Source organism: Bos indicus, chromosome X, assembly GCF_029378745.1.
Source record: "Bos indicus isolate NIAB-ARS_2022 breed Sahiwal x Tharparkar chromosome X, NIAB-ARS_B.indTharparkar_mat_pri_1.0, whole genome shotgun sequence".
NCBI lineage: Eukaryota > Metazoa > Chordata > Mammalia > Artiodactyla > Bovidae > Bos > Bos indicus.
Window position 1 is genome coordinate 65,338,420 of NC_091789.1, and position 18,720 is coordinate 65,357,139.

General features: G+C 42.0%; 1 protein-coding gene across 5 annotated transcripts in view; it reads right to left on the reverse strand.

Annotated features, from left to right (window-relative positions):
- The window catches only part of DCX (doublecortin), a 399,925-nt gene that overhangs the window by 105,856 nt on the left and 275,349 nt on the right, over nucleotides 1–18,720 (reverse strand). For all 5 annotated transcript variants that reach the window (XM_070783724.1, XM_070783725.1, XM_070783722.1 and 2 more), the window contains 2 exons: nucleotides 17,074–17,459; nucleotides 6,954–7,294 (listed from right to left, as the gene is read on the reverse strand). In XM_070783724.1, the coding sequence (XP_070639825.1) occupies nucleotides 6,954–7,294; nucleotides 17,074–17,437 (705 nt within the window). In that variant the 5' untranslated portion in view covers nucleotides 17,438–17,459. The remainder of the gene's footprint in view (nucleotides 1–6,953; nucleotides 7,295–17,073; nucleotides 17,460–18,720) is intronic.

The window sequence follows — 18,720 nt, forward strand, 5'->3', positions numbered from 1 at the left end:
AACAGTCTTATGGACTCTGTGGGAGAGGGAGAGGGTGGGAAGATTTGGGAGAATGGCATTGAAACATGTAAAATATCATGTATGAAACGAGATGCCAGTCCAGGTTCAATGCACGATATTGGATGCTTGGGGCTAGTGCACTGGGACGACCCAGAGGGATGGTACGGGGAGGGAGGAGGGAGGAGGGTTCAGGATGGGGAGCACATGTATACCTGTGATGGATTCATTTTGATATTTGGCAAAACTAATACAATTATGTAAAGTTTAAAAATAAAATAAAATTTAGACATGTTAAAAAAAAATAAAAAAAATAAAAAAATAAAAAAATAAAAATTGGCCTAACAAAGCTAACACAAATACTAAAGGCCATACTTATCCCTTAGGCAGGCATGTTGAAGCCATAGGGAATCTGTGACTGTATAGAACCTGGACGTGGACAAAACTGCGACTAGAGATCCCAGTAACTATAACATGAAAATGGATGGCATGAGAAACAGCTGCAGCTAAAAGTCTATTATTAAAGCTCTGAATCTCTAACAGAATCACCATGCCCTGTGCTTAATGGAAATGACTTCAAGGCTAGACCATGTATCTACTAAGCCACTACTACCAAATGAACCAGAAATTTAGGTTCTAGTTTTTGTGTGTCAATGACATTTAACCATAAAGGGTCAACATGTGGCTTGATTATAGAAATTAATAGTTGGATAATTTAATACATGAACCGTGAACTTCCAGATGTTCAAGCTGGTTTTAGAAAAGGCAGGGGAACCAGAGATCAAATTGCCAACATCTGTTGGATCATTGAAAAAGCAAGGGAATTCCAGAAAAAACATCTATTTCTGCTTTACTGACTATGCCAAAGCCTTTGACTGTATAGATCACGATAAACTGTGGAAAATTCTGAAAGAGATGGGAATACCAGACCACTTGTCCTGCCTCTTGAGAAACCTACATGCAGGTCAGGAAGCAACAGTTAGAACTGGACATAGAACAACAGACTGGTTCCAAGTAGGAAAAGGAGTACATCAAGGCTGTATATTGTCACCCTGCTTATTTAACTTATATTCAGAGTACATCATGAAAAACACTGGGCTGGAGGAAGCACAAGCTGGAATCAAGATTGCTGGGAGAAATATCAATAACCTCAGATATACAGAAGGCACCACCCTTATGGCAGAAAGTGAAGAACTAAAGAGCCTCTTGATGAAAGTGAAAGAGGAGAGTGAAAAAGCTGGCTTAAAGCTCAACATTCAGAAAACGAAGATCATGGCATCTAGTCCCATCACTTCATGGGAATTAGATGGGGAAACAGTGTCAGACTTTATTTTTTTTGGCTCCAAAATCACTGCAGATGGTGATTGCAGCCATGAAATTAAAAGACGATTACTCCTTGGAAGGAAAGTTATGACCAACATAGACAGCATATCAAAAAGCAGAGACATTACTTTGCCAACAAAGGTCTGTCTAGTCAAGGCTATGGTTTTTCCAGTGGTCACGTATGGATGTGAGAGTTGAACTATAAAGAAAGCTGTGCACCGAAGAATTGATGTTTTTGAACTGTGGTGTTGGAGAAAACTCTCGAGAGTCCCTTGGACTGCAAGGAGATCCAACCAGTCCATCCTAAAGGAGATCAGTCCTGGGTGTTCATTGGAAGGACTTATGTTGAAGCTGAAACTCCAATACTTTGGCCATCTGATGCGAAGAGCTGACTCATTTGAAAAGACCCTGATGCTGGGAAAGATTGAGGGCAGGAGGAGAAGGGGACAATAGAGGATGAGATGGTTGGATGTCATCACCAACTCGATGGACATGGGTTTGGGTGAACTCTGGGGGTTGGTGATGGACAGGGAGGCCTGGCATGCTGCAGTTCATTGGGTCGCAAAGAGCTGGACATGACTGAGCGACTAAACTGAACTGAACTGAATTTTGTCAACACACTGCAACCACTCCAGGAATCAAAAGAACAACCTCACCTGAGAGTAAACTAATATGTATCACCATCCATCCCTTCATCATGTTTTACCTTAGGTGAAGTGAAGTTAAGTGAAAGCTGCTCAGTTGTGTCCAACTCTTTGTGACCCCATGAACTCTAACCTCCCAGGCTCCTCTGTCCATGGAATTCTCTAGGCCAGAATACTGGAGTGGGTAGATATTCCCTTCTCCATGGGATCTTCCCAACAGGGGGACCAAACCCAGGTCTCCTGCATTTCAGGTGGATTCTTTACTGTCTGAGCCACCAGGGAAGCCTTGACTGCCTAGAAATCCATTATAGCCCCTGGGAGTAGCCAGGGCCCTACCAACTACTCCTTATTCCATTAGCAATTTCTTATTGAAGTGAGGAATAGGGACCTCATCCTATTAGTGATGGTTAGCTTCCCCATCTGAGCTTCCCTGGTGGCTCAGACAGTAAAGAATCCGCCTGCAATGCAGAAGGCCTGGGTTCGATCCCTGGGTCAGGAAGATCCCCTGGAGAAGGAAATGGTTATCCACTCCGGTATTTTTGCCTGGAGAACTCCATGGACAGAGAAGCCTAGCAGGCTACAGTCCATGGGGTCGCAAAGAATCAGACACAACTAAGTGACTAACACCTGGACTTTTTTCACTTCAGCTTCACTGTCTACACAGACCACAAATATCTCAAAGGAAACTGGTCTTCTACATCAGCAAAACATAAGCCCTAAAAAGACCAAAGGCTCCAAAAGCAAGTCCAAACAAAATAAAAACAGAAAAAGAGGTGAGAGCCATATTCAGATTGCTTGTCAATCATCAGAGCCAGTCAGTCAAATGGTACACATGAGAACAGAAGCAACAATGCTATGCTAAGTCACTTCAGTCGTGTCCAACTCTGTGTGACCCCATAGACGGTAGCCTACCAGGCTCCCCCATTCCTGGGATTCTCCAGGCAAGAACGAACACTGGAGTGGGTTGCCATTTCCTTCTCCAATGCAGGAAAGTGAAAAGTGAAAGTGAAGTCGCCTAGTCGTGTCCGACTCTTAGCAACCCCATGGACTGCAGCCTACCAGGCTCCTCCGTCCATGGGATTTTCCAGGCAAGAGTACTGGAGTAGGGTGCCATTGCCTTCTCCGGAAGCAACAATAAATCAGGTATAATCAACTGGGCTGTTTTATCTGGTCATTATTTAAACAAAGGGGCTGAAAACTACTTGATTTGGTCCATTTGGGATCCAGTAAGAGCAAGACTGAAACCAAGTGATGGTCCTGACTTCATGATAAAAACGTTCCATAACAAATAGCCTGGACTGTCTTCATCATTTCTGCCTGGTGCCACTTTTAGCCAAAGACAGGCATGGAATCTCAGCCAAGCAAGTCCAAGTCATTGTAACACGTGTGCCTTCAGCATGCACAGAGGAAGATCATATTCCCAAGTAGTAAGAATACCTAGTAGTAATCAAAGTGACTGACAGGTGTTAACATGAGGGCTGTCATTACTAGAATTGGGAAATGGGCTGGGCTCCAAAATTTTGAATTTGGCTCCCACTTTCAGTATGCTCAGTACCTATTTTGTAATTAGTAGGTTTTGTCCTCATACCTCTAAATCTCTTATTTAATGTCCTTGCTGTAACCATATAACAATGTTTGATTTATGGGTCACCCTATGTATGGCAATCTTACCAGTGAGGTAAGATCAGTTAGTTCCTAATCATTCAGTATATTCTATAAACAGTATTTCATAGTGCTCTCTCTCTCTCTCGTGTGTGTGTGTGTGTGTGTGTGTGTGTGTGCATGTGTGTGTGTATCTGTGTATTCCATGAAATATGTTTGTGGTTAAATAAGATTGAGAAATGTGGTGTTTTGATCACTAAGTCATGTCCAACTCTTGCAGCTGTATGGACTGTAGACTGCGGGGCTCCTCTATTCATGGAATTCTCCAGGCAAGAACACCAGAGTGGGTTGCCATTTCCTTCTTAAGGGGATCTTCCCAACCCACGTCTTCTGCATTGCAGGCAGATTCCTTATTGACTGAGCTATGAGGGAAGCTTCAGATTGGGAAATCTGAGTCTAAATGGATTTCCTTTCTGCAGGATTTCTCAGAACATTTAACGTGCCAGTGGGCAATGTGAGTCTCTAAGAAAGGTACATAATGTGCAGCATTTCACAATCTTATTTGACCACAAAACCTTTTCATGAAGAGCTTCTGGGAGTGGGGAAATGGGTTCAGTCCTCAGAATATACTTTGGGAAAAAAACTTCTTTAATAGTCTGCCCTCAGTGACTTCTAAGTAAGTAATAGGAGCTTCCCAGATGGAATATGAACCCCTTTGGAAGCCCGCTATGTCTTCTGATGGACCTAAGTGTAGTCTGGCGCTAGTGGTAAAGAACCCACCTGCCAATGCAGGAGACCCAAGAGATGTGGGTTTGATCCCTGGCCTGGGAAGATCCCCTGGGAAAGGAAATGGCAACCACTCTATTCTTGCCTGGGAAATTCCATGGACAGAGGGGCTTGGTGGGCTACAGTCTACGGACTTGCAGAGTCAGACACAACTGAAAGACTGAGCACAAACAACCCATTCAATCAACAAATATTTATAGAGCATCCACTGTGTATCAGGAGGTGAGCATTTAAAAAAAAAGATTAAAATTACTTTAACTTCGCATGATGGAGACAGACATTTACAGAAATAACATTAGATTGTGACCAGACTTTAAAAGATGACCCCAGGGGTCAGAGTAGGGAGAGGGAGACAATTTAAAGAGAACGAACAGTAAGTGCAGAGTCACTGATGTCTGCCAAGGCATTGTTCTGCTCCCTTGCACACTCCTCCCTGACGTGTCTATACACACACCATATCATACCTTGATATTTTGTAAAGTGTTCCCCAAAGAAATGGGAACCCATTCTTGAAAGGAGTTGGAAAGCTTGCTATAGGATGAAAATCCACCATCACTGGACTGGAGCTTGCTTACCTAGGAGGTGGAGGTGTCCTTTATTATTATTATTATTATTATTATTATTATTATTAGGAACAATCCCAGAATGGCAAGGAATGCATAGCTGACAGAATGCACATCCCATAAAATGCTGGAAATTTGTGGTAAGAATCATAGAAAGGTAAAGTTGAGGAAAGAGAGCTAACATTTATTAATATGTATTTAAATTGTCTGAAAATTTACATATTTTATCTCACTTCACGATGAATTGTATGTACACATATTTACATCGTGTGTTTTGATTTCCAGACTGCTTTCATATCCATGATTTCATTTGATCTTTCATGAGAATCCTGTGGGCATGGAAAGGGCAGATGTGATTAGCCCTTTTGTGCAGAGAAGCGTGAGCCTCAGAATAGTTACGTGATTAGCCCAAGGTCACAGAGTAAGTAGCAATATCCAGATTAGAAACTATGCCTTCTAAATCCCAGTCTGATGTTCCTGGTTTGTATTTGTCCTGTACTTCTTCAAGAGGCTGAAGGTACAGAGAAACGGAATTATGCCTAATGTTAGAAAAATCTTTCTAAAAACTCCAGCTGTTCAACAGTGAAATAGGCTTTTATGAAATTGAAATGGTTGTAGATTATATCCTTGCCATGGAAGGGAGATTAAATATCATGGCTTCTAAGGTCACCCTAAACTCTAAGATCCACTGATCATAAAATTCCTAGGCCCTACTTCTCTGAGGTTAGGTTTCTGATGAGTATTCCTATTCCTGGACAGCTCCTGTTCAATATATACTTGGTCCTCAAAAAACAGATATGCTTTAGACAGATACTTAGGAGTTAGAACTTTTCACATCACAGACAAACCCATTGCTTTGGCACAACCACATTCAACCAATACAAATCACATACAACCAATACCTCCAGGTTTCTCTCAGATCACAAAATGGTGGGGAACAGATAGAAGGCACACATTTATCCAAATCACCATGTACATTAAGTTGCATTTTCCCAGCAACTCAAAATCTTGTAGTGCACAGTATATAATAGAAATGATGGAAGGAGACATAGCTCTGCATTTGAACACTCATAATTCTGATATAGTGAATCAATTTTTTTTTAAGAATCTATATAGTTCAAACACCAAAGGTATTTTAAGGGGTGGAAAGTATGGACTGATAATAATCCACACTTGTCTTGTCTGATGATGGACCAGGATTCTCTTTAGAGGCAAAGGAACCAGCCACTGTTCCACTTTCCTTGGAACATTTTTTGTCATATATTTACAGCTCCCCATGCTCAAGAGAATGGTGCATCTGTCAGATGGAGACGCCTGGTTGCATTCTTTCCCAGATATTAATATAGGTGGTACTTTAGTAACATAACCAGTGACATGCAGAACCTGATTTGGAGAGGAACAGATGTCAGCATCTTTCTTGGGCTAATTTTAGGATCCTGAAATAGTCCCTTTCTCACAGAAACCATCAGTGGAGCCAAATTAAGACAGCTATGTCACATGGAAAAGAGAGAAAAAAATGTAGTCTTGTGTGAGGCAAAGACAACAAACAAGGACTTCAGTTCTTCCCCCGTATATGACTCCTTTCACAGAATACGGTGGTCAGTTCAACTTCTTTTCATCAGAATGGATGTTGAGTACCAATTTAAGAATATCAGACAGGAAATGAGTGCACAAATCTCATTTCCAGTCACATACATTGAACAATCAAGGTTGCCCCATGCAAGCTAAATTCATATTCAAAAGAGTATGTAGGACCTAGGTTTCAACACATCTTTTCTTAGCAGACAAGGAAGCTAATAAGTGACCATTCTACTTGGTAAGTCAGAAGCAGATTGCATTCTGAAGCTTCAGATTCCTATTCCATTGCATTGTCTGCTGAATGGACATTTCTTCCAAATGAGACATAACATATCAGGTAGGGATAATGAGAGGTGGAGGAAGGATCTCCCAACCAAAAATGATGTTTGAGGTTTAAGATGGTCAACTAAGGATTCAGAACAAATGAAGAGTAATTTGGGGGGAAAAAAAAAGTACCTACCTGCTTTCCATCCAGAGTGTAGAGTTTCTTGACAACCCCGGTCTCCAGTTTGATAGCTTCAGTGATATCAGTGAGGACTTGCTCAAAAGAGTGGGCTGTCTTCTTGTTCAGAAGCACACGCACAGCCTTCCGAGGCTTCACCCCACTGCGGATGATGGTCACCAGCTTGGGGCGCACAAAGTCCTTGTTCTCTCTGGCCTGGGCACTGTTGCTGCTGGCCAGGGACTGAGGGGCTTTCATATTGGCAGATGTCTTCACATTGACAGACCAGTTAGGATTGACATTCTTGGTGTACTCCACCTTCTTAAAGAAGTTGTCTGAGGAGCAAACATAGCTTTCCCCTAAGGGAAGAAATGCATGGTGATTAATAGCAGGTATATGGACTATTCTAACAAGACTAATACACACTGACCTTGGAGTAGGACTTTTGGAGAAATGATGATAATAACAAACTTCATGTGCCATTCCTAATTAGGCTAACAGTTTGGTTCATTCAAATTCAAGGGCAAGTAATCAGCAAAATAGTCTTCATTATAATGGCATACTTAGTAAAAAATCCTATAAAGCTAAGGGTTCCAAGGACAATGAATATTTCTAAGTATAATCTACCAAGTGGGGTTCTCAATCTTGACATTGTTTTACTGGAATTGAAATGTCTATTAACTTCTAGCATATGTGTTAATGTCTAGGGGCATTACTGAAGTGTTTTTTAACATGTCTCTATTTATTGTTTTAATTAATTTATTTTTTAATATAAATTTATATATTTTAATTGAAGGCTAATTACTTTATTGTATTGGATTTGCCATACATTGACATGAATCCGCCACAGGTGTACATGTGTCCCCCATCCTGAACCCCCCTCCCACCTCCCTCCCTATCCCATCCCTCAGGGTCATCCCAGTGCACCATCCCCGAGCACCCTGTCTCATGTATCGAACCTGGACTGGCAATTCGTTTCACATATGATAGGATAATTGCTTTACAGAATTTTGTTTGCTTCTGCCAAACATCAACATGAATCAGCCATAGGTATACATGTGTCCCCTCCCTCCAAAACCTCCCTCCCATCTCTCTCCCCATCCTACCCCTATAGGTTGTTACAGAGCCCCTGTTTGAGTTCCCTGAGTCATATAGCAAATTCCCACTGGCTATCTATTTTACATATGGTATTGTAAGTTTCCATTAACATGTCTCTATTTCTTAATGTTCCCATCCTATTTCTGGACTCACAGCCCCATGCCTTTGTTATACTATGAACTGGGGAGAACTTTCAAAATTAATACATTTTTATTCCAAGTTAAAGTGACCACAGTAACCTTTCATATTGGGCATACAGTGCAAACTGGCCAAGAAGGCAGACTGTACTTTGGACAGAGTATATGGTTAAGCAGCAGAATACTAAAATGTGAAATGTGTGTGTGTGTGTGTGTGTGTGTGTATGTGTGGTGCATGTATGTGTATAACTGTGTCTTCTACTGATCATCCCCACAGGTAGGTAGAAAAACTATCTAAATAACAACCTCGACACACACACACACACACACACACACACACACACACACATTTCACACTATTTCTTGTGTTTCCAAGTCTAGTTCTTGCTTGAGAAATGCTTTCCCGTTTTCACTACCCACTCCCCATCTTTCCATCTTAACGAAAGCTACACACTAGCTCTATGTGTTCAGGGTCATCTTCACCAGTGCTCACCCTTGGCTGCCACAAGTAATGAGGTGGAGATGTGAAAATACATTATACAGCCTGATTTATGGATCGGAGGGATCTAGTGCAGTTTTCACATTTACCATGGGCTAGAGGAAATGACTGGGTTTCCCCAGTGGCTCAGTGGTAAAAAATTGCCTGCAATGCAGGAGATGTGGGTTCGATCAATGGGTCAGGAAGATCTCCTGGAGAAGGATATGACAACCTACTCCAGTATTCTTGCCTGGAGAATCCCATGGACAGAGGAACCTGGCAGGCTATAGTCCATGGGGTTGCAAAGACTCAGACACGACTGAAGCGACTGAGCATGCATGCACAGGGGAAATGACTAATTCAGCGGAAGAAAGGCAGAGGCCAGAGGCAAGAGGAAGGGATTAGACACCTGGACCTAGAAGCTGGAGAAAAGAAGAAAAGAGGTAGGCTCAGCTTGGAGGGGGAGAGACTATTGGAAAAGGTTGAATTTGTCAGGTAAAACACATTAGTCTCAAGGTATACGAAAGTTCATCCAGAGGTCAAGCTGCAGAAAACCAGTGTGATTTAATCAGGATTAACTCATCAGTAAAAATGTTTAATAAATAAATAAATCAACCCAAGCCAGTGCAAAGAAAGCATTAAACACAATTATAATCTGATGGCTCTTCTTCCTTTGGTCTCAGCAGGAGAACTGAGCAGACATTCAGCTAGGCTGATAATTCACTCCTTGTGCAAATATTGATTGTTGTGCTGTAGCACCAAAGACTTTAAGTCATGTTAATTAATAAATTTCTCAGTTAGTGCTGAGAGAAGATTCAGTCAGATTCTCTAGGGCACCTTTGAGGACATTTAGATGTGAGTATCGAAGGGGAAGGTAAACTTCCAACCCTGTTCTGAGTCCCAGGAGCTGCTAGTGTTCTGTCTTGACAAAGAGACCAAGACCCGGGTTTGTAGGTGAGCACAGGCCCCCTCCTACACTCTGTGCCTGCATGCACAGCCAGGATGGGGAAGTCAAAGACCTCAGCCAAAAGAAACCCTAATTTCTCGGCTCCCACTGGCCACTTCAATCCAACCGAAGTGATTAGAGGGTGTGGCCTTTAGTTTTTGACTTAAAGGATGAAGGGACCCTTTCAATTCCTCCATATATTTACAGCCAATATTCCCCACATGCTAGAAATGATCTCTTGCCTTACCACTCTACCAGATGCACAGGCACCTTCCAAGAGGTCACTGCCTTTGAGTCAGATGTTTTCCATAATTTGTCATGTACTTTAAAACTCTGTCAGACAACTGGTGGTGTGCAAATGTATGAGGCTATATATTTATGATTTCACTCATCTACAGTCTCCTCTGGAGAGTCAGCTGTGTAGCCCTATTAGGACTCTAGACTTTTTTTTGCTTCCATCTCTTAAACCTCTTAAGCCTCTGAACTATGAGTATGATTAACCACCCCAGATGAAAATGAACATGATGGCAGACAGCTATAGTATCATATGGCACCCAAGAACTTTGCCGAGGGCCCAGCTTTCAGCCAAATCTATGTTGAACACTTTCCAACAGTACATTTTAGTCTCTCCACTCTATTTCCTTTTGGCCCCAATATGAAGTAATGGAAAAAGAGCAGCTGATGTGATGTCAGTCAGAATGGGGTTTCCCAATATTTTCTTGTTGTGCACCCTTGGGCAAATTACCTAACTCCCCTTCGCTTCAGTTATTTGTCTGCAAAGTGGGGATGATGATAACAATGTCTTCTTCTGAAGGTTGTTCCGGGGCTCAAGCTGAGCCCACAGCCTGGTACATAGTACGCACTTGATAAATGCCAGCCATCACTATTATTAAGGCCCTAATCTGAAGGAATAAAGAGAGAACTAGAAGAGCAAAGAGGGAAAGGAGGAAGAAAGAGTTTAGAGAAAGGAGATGAAAAGAGGAGGAGTAGAAGCTGAAGGAAAGAAAAGAAGCAGCAGCAAGGGCAGCCATCTTGGAACTATGCCATAATCCATATAGAATATGAGCACTGCATGGGACTCATGCTTCAGAGATAGTATTTCCTGAGGCTTGAGAGGAGGCCTCCGATTGCTTCAATGCCAAATGTGGTAACTTAATGGCTAACACCAAGCAAAGCCACTTGCTGCCACTGCTGGTGCATACTGAGGGCAGAATATTTTTAAAGATTATCTTTTTCTAGAGCAGTTTTAGGTTCACAGTAAAATTCAGGGGAAGGTACAGATTTTCCATAGGACCGCTGACCCCATAATGCATACCCTCACCCATTATCTGCATCCCCCAACAGAGGGCAGGATGTTTGTGATAGGCAGGATGAAAATGTGATGTTTCATATTTTCTAAGTGAAAGAAGCCAGTCACAAAAACCACATAGTATATGATTTCAATTTCTATAAAATATCCAGACTCAGCAGATCTGTAGAGACATAGGCAGATAAGTAGTCATCTAGGGCTGAAGAGAAAACGGCAAGTGGGCAGTGACTGCTAATTGGTACAGTGTCTCTTTTGGAGATGATGAAAATGGGGTAAAATTAGATTATGATGATGGTTTCACCACGTGGTAAATTTTCTAGATTCAAATCCCACCCAACCCAACAAGTTGGGTTGACCTCGGGCAAATCATTTAATATCTGAGTCGCAGCTTTTCTGTCTATAATGGAAGGTATTGTGCTAGGTGACATTTCAGTTCCTTCCAGCCCTAAAGGTCTATAAGAAGGAATTTTCTTCTCTTCTCCATCCCAAACAGGCTTTGGGAGACAGAGTTGTTATGGTAATGGCCTGTTAATGAAATAGGTGCCCCCCACTAAGGACTCTCCTCTTCCAGAAAGATAACAAATGAACTGCTTCTCTTGATCAAGGTTTCCTTGTTCTGATTTTGTGAGCATCTGCAACGTGTGCTGCCAGAGCTCGAAGATTCTTGCAGGTCCAGCTGCCAGGCACTTGGAGCCGGGGTGGGGGTAGGGGGTGGGGGGTGTTGCACCTTTACACAGCTGGGTTCTACTCCTGTCACAGCTTCCAGGAGCCATTTCCCACCCACTGGAAGTCAAAAAGGAAAGCTGGCTTCAGAGCCAAGCAAGGTGACAATTTGCTGGAATCGACAATCTGCTTCAGGGCGAGGGGGTAAGGAAATGAAGTCATGGAAGCAAAGCTGAAAGGGCAGGAAGGGAACAAGCTGTGGCCCCAAGATGATCTAATGTCTACCTCTCTTCACTTTCAGGAGGGCTCCATTTCCAAAAATATTAAATATGTTTATAGTTTCTCAGTGCAAAAAGCACATCTGTCTGGGCTTTCTCCTCTTTTTCCGGGCTTCCTCCCTCCAGAAGGAAAATATTAAATGGCACTTTATCATATTATCAGATCTCTTAGTGATGTATCACTCTCCCAGGTATCTTAAAATCCTCCTCTTTGGCAATGTGCTTTCTTTAGTAATTAGAAGATAAATTAGTGAGAAAGTGGTTTCATCTCATTGGAACAAATGAGCTATGGCAAAGAAAGCGGATCATAGCCAGTGTCACCATACAGATCTTTCAACAAGACTGTACCAATTTAAATATTTTGTCCCAAGATCTGCATAATAATGCTCAAGATGATACCATGAAGATTGATCTGGGTACTTACATACAAGGAAGTGGGGAAGGAAGTAGACAGTACATGAGGGAAGAACAATTCTCTAATGAAAGACTAAACAAAAAAAAGCCACTCTTGGATTTCATTCATTGATCTACTGGTAATACAGCTCATACATATATGGCCACATTCTGTACGGCTTCCCGAAGACCTTTTTCATGTAACCAAGGAACTGTGGGAAAACTGACATCAATAACCTGACTTTGGTCCAAAATGGTCCCCTTACTACTTTCAGTATCTAGCAGCAGACAGTTAGACTAGAGAGGCATTAGACAAAGGAGTGCCACAAGGCCATAGTGATTATTAACCAATTGGTTTCCATTTCATTTTATTTAGACTAAATATTTCATAATGTTGCCATTTGGAAACATAGTATGTTTTATGCTCCATTATTTCTTTAAGATAAACAAGTCAAAAAACAAAAAGATTTCTGTATTCCCAGGAATACCCACTATTGTAGGTAGCTAAAGGGGACCATCAAGATCATTTACTCTAGTACTTTCCCAAGTTTAACTGCTTGTAAGGTTCACTTGGGGAAATCTGTAAAAACACATGCTGGAGATTCTGAGTCAATTCCTGGGTGTGGCCCAGGGAACTGATATTTTTCTAAAGCCCTAAAAGATTCGGAAAAGTAGGCAGGTTTGGGAGCAACTAGCTATTCCGACCTCTCACTAGCATTACTATTATTATATCATGAACAATAATAGTCCCTTGGAGCTGCAGCTTTACCTTGTCAATGTGTTTCTATATCTATTATCTAATTTTATCCTCACAATCACTCTAATAGATACAGAAGGCAGGTGTTACTAGTCTCATTTTAAATATAAGAATATTACAATAGATATACAAAGTGTGCTCTATACATATGATACAATATTATTCCTTTAAAAAAAGGAATGGAGACTTCCCTAACAGTCTAATGGTTAAGATTTTGTGCTTTCAAGGCAGAGGGCTTGGGTTCAATCCCTGGTCAAGGAATTAGATCCTACATGTCACCCAGTGCATTCAAAAAAGTAAAAAATTTTTAAAAAGGAGTGAAGTATTGATACACGGTATAAGTTAGTTAAGAGTTAGTCGCTCAGTTCTGTCCAGCTGTTTGCAACCCCATGGACTATAGCCCACCAGGCTTCTCTGTCCATACAAACCTTAAAAACATTTTCTAAGTGAAAGAAGCCAGTCACAAAAACCACACAGTATATGATTTCAATTTCTATAAAATATCCAGACTCAGCAGATCTGTAGAGACATAGGCAGATAAGTAGTCATCTAGGGCTGAAGAGAAAACGGCAAGTGGGCAGTGACTGCTAATTGGTACAGTGTCTCTTTTGGAGATGATGAAAATGGGATAAAATTAGATTATGATGATGGTTTCACCACTTGGTAAATTTTCTAAAAATCATTTAATTCAGTTGGTGAATTTTACAGTGTGCAAACTAAACCCTAATAAATTGGGGTTTTTTTAAGTTGTTTTAAAAAGAGAGAACATTAGTCACAGTGATGATAAGAAGAAATCTATAGTCATGTAGCTTAACCAGCTATAAACTAGGATGACTCAAATATTGGGTTGGCCAAAAAGATCATTCGAGTTTTTCAGTACCATCTTATGAAAAACTAAAACTTTTATGCCAACTCAATAGTAACATCTACCATTATTGGAATTTTCAGGTGGCGCTAGTGGTAAAGAACCCACCTCTGCCAAGGCAGGAGAGCCGGTTTCGATCCCTGGGTCAGGAAGATCCACTGGAGAAGGAAATGGCAAACCACCCCAGTATTCTTGCCTGGAGAATCCCATGGACAGAGAAGCCTGGCAGGCTACAGTCCATGTGGTCACAAAGAGTCGGACATGACTGAGTGACTAAACTACAGCCCTTTATTGAGTACTGCTAATGTGCTAGGCAGAATACGAAACAATTTATATTCATTGTCTCATTTAACCCTCAAAGCAATTATGCCCACTTTACAGATGAACAACTGAGGCTCGGGGGGCCCAAATGGTTTCCCCAAGTTCACACAAGCTAGCAGGTGGCAGAGCTTGGATTTGAACCAAATCTGATTCAAAAAATTTATTTTCCTGTTATAACCTTTTGCCACTAAGACAAGAACCCAATGAATCTGACTCTTCCCCCAGGGATCTTTCTAAACTTTTCAATTTGAAGTCTCTTGTAAAGCAATGTGTAAATTATTTGTTTTAATCATTCATTCAACCTCTTCCAAAGGTGAACAAAGTAAAAGACTTTTATCCTCCATTCCTACATGAGTAGTTGCAAAAGGACAAAAAAAAAAAAAAAAAATTGGAGCAAAACAACTGCCCCTTTTTTTTTGGTTGTACCATGCAGCATGTGGGATCTTAGTTCCCCCACCAGGGATTGAACCCCTGGTCCCTGCAATGGAAGCACAAAGTACCAACCACAGGACCGCCGGGGAAATCCCAAAGACCCCTTTTCTTTATCCTCTTCATATCTGTGCCTTTTCCCATTTGGCACAACGGTGATGGAAAATTGGTCACACTTCTCAGTGCTATCCCAGGAATACCCTAGAATTTCCTTGACTGAATCGCAGTACTCAGTCAGGACTGAGAGGCCATTGAGGGCCACAGCAGACTGTGACTGTAAGTGACATGTGAATAAATGCAAATGAGCCTTAGTCACACTCTGCATAAATTCACACTCTGCACACTCACCAGAAATTCACCAGGAAGTACTACTACTGCACCCAAGAGTGGTAAATAAGAGGAGTCCAATCTAGCAGAATTCAAAAGGATTAAGAGAAAAGAAAGCTGCAGTCTTCAAAATTGTATTTATTACATATATTCAGCTAAGATTATCACAACACACACCACAATACACATATACATATGCACACGTGCATACACACACACACACACACACACACACACACACACACAAACCCAGGAAGGAAAATCAATACCAAGGGCCACTCTTTGAGCAAGACATGTTAAAAAATGTATTTGGGGAAGAGAGAAATCTGTGCATGAGATCTCTCACATCAGACAGAAGAACACTGTAATCCTTGCTCCAAATACAATGGCACTTGATTCAGAATTCTGCCTGAGCATCTATGGTGGTCTTTAAAAGATAGCAGCTAGTAGAAATGTGGACATACTGGTGATTCAGGTGCTTTGTTTATGAAAATTATTATGGAGAAAACACTCACCACCCCCCCCCCCAGTTTGACTGAGATGTGGATTTTACAGTGACAAAAGACACAAGCCCTATCGATTACTCTGTTGGACAGCTCCCTGGATCCAGCTTCTAGTCCTTCAAGTTTGCCCTGACTCTCCTTTCTTTTACGGTATTTGCTAAGATGGCCAATCCTTCAATGTTCAGAAGCCTGGGATTAACCTCTTCCTGGCCCTCCAGCACCTGATCAAATAATCAAGCCCCATCAGCATTGTTTCTCAAGGTCCACTTGGAGAAAAACCTCAGACTTGAACCCTGCCTGAGACCCAGATCTGGCAGCCATATGGACACTGGCTCTTATAAGTAACTAGCCCCAAATCACTTGACCTGACTTGAGAAACAGCAGCTCCTTGCGAGAACGTGCTCTTGTACAAGGGAAGCCCTCATGCTCCTTTGTTTAGGAATACAAGAAACCTAGAAGCAGTGAATCAGAGGTGGGGCATCAAGTCCTTTAATGTGTTGTTTCTCCTTCCTTGCCAGCTGTTTCAGAATTTGGTTTCCCTAGAGATCTGCCTGTTCTAAACTCATCTGCTCAGGGGAATGGAAAGAATGAGGAGGGAGGGTTGGAGAATGGGAAGAAGTTTGGGGGTGGGGGGAAACGTTTTCATTATCACAAGGACTCTTGAAGGACTCCTGAAGCTGTCCTTTAAAGTACTGTCAGGTTAAACCAATCGCACATATTACACCTATGAAAAAGTGGGGTGGGGAGGCATCCTCAATATACTTGATCTGATAAAGTAAAATATTAAGAACATGTCCCCAGATCTATTTATCTATATGATCATGAAAAAGACTTCATGGCTGAGCAAGTTTGGGCAAGAGCTGGAGTTTTCCCTATTTTTGAGTTGGGGGCACAGATTGTCAGGATTTTCAGCAATCTTGTAATAAAATTCAATTGCAGAACCAAAATCTAGAAATCTGTTTAAATACAGATTTAGGTATAGTGAGTCAGTTCCTATTCTAATAGGAATAATGTTTATTAAAATACCAGACATACCTACAGCTTTCTTTGGTATTTCTCTTAATGACCTCAGCCTGAGGGACACACCCTGAAATGGGCTTTTTAGAAGCAACAGCTGAGCAGTGACCACTTACCTAAAAGTATAATCCTTTGTGAATACATTCGGGAAGTCCAGCTTTTAGGGTGCACGTTTCCATGAGTTGCCATTCACAAAGAGTCTCTCAGCCGTTCAAAGGATATAAGTATACAATGTTTTCTTTCTCTTAACCCAACCAAGCCGCCTTCCTCATTTTATACCCCTAAGGATTTTATGGTCTGCCTCAATAGTGCTCTTTAGAGTTGACGATGAACAAATTCTAGAGTAAATGATACAATTCAGATTTTTCTTTGTATACCCTGGGAGATCAACACAATGCATCCTCATAGTCAGCCACACGTCAACCCCAGCCGAGACTGAAGCCCACGGAGGGTAACGGCTAATGATTCTGACTATGCCTACAGAATCAGAAGTCTCAGCAGCACCCTCATGTTTTAACAAACATAGTTCCCAATTTCTTTTAATCAAAGCCAAGAAATGTAACCATAACTAACAATAACCCCTCCCACTAAGGGCCACCACCCACTCCTTGAATTACCTTCCTCCAGTTCATCCATGCTTCCAATTTTGCGGGATCCATCAATGGTGTAAATGTAGCGCACTCCCTGAGGCAGGTTGATGTTGTCAGACAGAGATCGTGTCAGGTCAGCCAGCAAGGCGTCGAAGCTGCGAAAACGGTCAGAGGACACAGCGTACACAATCCCCTTGAAGTAGCGGTCCCCATTGCGGTAGAAACGTACCTTCTTGGCTTTCTTCTCGTTGCTTAGTGCCTGCAAGGTTCGGGTTCGGTAGAAGCTACAATGGGCGCTGTGAGTGGGGCTAGGTAGCCCGTTCATCCGCGAGCCTCTCATGTTCCTGGATGTCTTATCTCTTTCGTCAAAATGTCCAAAATCAAGTTCCATATTTTGGTGGAACCTCAGAGACCTGAGTGTTGGAGAAAAGCGGGGAGGCGGAGGGGGATGAAAGGAAGCAAAGAAAAGGGGCGAGGAGGGGGAAAAAAGAAAGGAATTCAAATATTAGCCAGATCCAGATCTGCAATCTGCTGCTTGTGAAAAGAACTGGTTGAAAAAAGCCCGTGACCCATCTGCTGCTTGCCCCTGACCTGCAAGAATATTGATCTTAATAGAGAAAAGGGAGGGGCTGGAGGGGTGCTGGTGGTTGTGGGGGTGGGGGTGAGAGATGCAGAGGGAGGCACTTTGGGCACTGTTCCAAAGAAAGGAGAGGGAGGGATTTTGAAATTGCTTAAAATCCTGGGACTTACTGACAGTGGCTCCTATCAAATTGTAACTTCAGGGTAAATACATTAAAACTGGCATCTGTTTCCTCACACATGCCCACATGACTAACGGTTGTAAATGAATCCATAGCCTGACAAAATTCCCCTTGAAGGGAACAGAAGGACCTAGCCAAGGTTAGCATCTCTAGCTCAGGAAGTGATCTTTGCATTTCAGTGAAATAATTATAAGGGTAGTGTTTTAATTTTATTCCAAGCCCCCTTTCCTACTTTAATGTGTGCATCCCCTCCCCCCTAGAATAAAGTAGGATTCTCCTTTAAAGCCACAGCCTCTAGGGAACAGCCAGTCTTTGTGCTATTCATCAACCCCCTTCCCCACCAAGCTGGTGCAGCTATCCGACATTCACAAGAAATAAGCTGGAAAAAAAAAAGGATTACAAAAATCAGTTATTTAACAAGTTATTTGTTCTGCTTTATCCCTGGTACCATTTGGCCACAAAATCCTTCCTCCCACCCCCCAGCCCCTCGCTTTCTCTAGGTGCTCTACCCCCCATCAACGATGCAGCCCCACCTCTTAACGGAATATTTTAATTGTGTAAAGATTCCCAAATGAGTCCCTGAACAGCATATGGGACCTTTAGAAGCAAGCACACCTTCCATTGTTCTGGGTTTCTACACTGAATGAAGGGGCATTTCACCCTCACAGCAGGCAGCACACCCCAAATTTGTCTATTGCCTAGGTGTGTTAGCTGAGGCAAAAGATGGTCATCTGTCAGATTTACTTTCCCCCTTTCTGCTGAAAGAATGAAAGAAAGAAAGGAAATCACAATATGAAACCAAATACAAAAGAAGCCCCAAATGCTAGCAAAGGTAGTGACAGCCTAGGAAACAAACTATTAACATGCATTGCACAGATGGGGATAAAAGGACTCACAAAGCACGCAGGGCTCA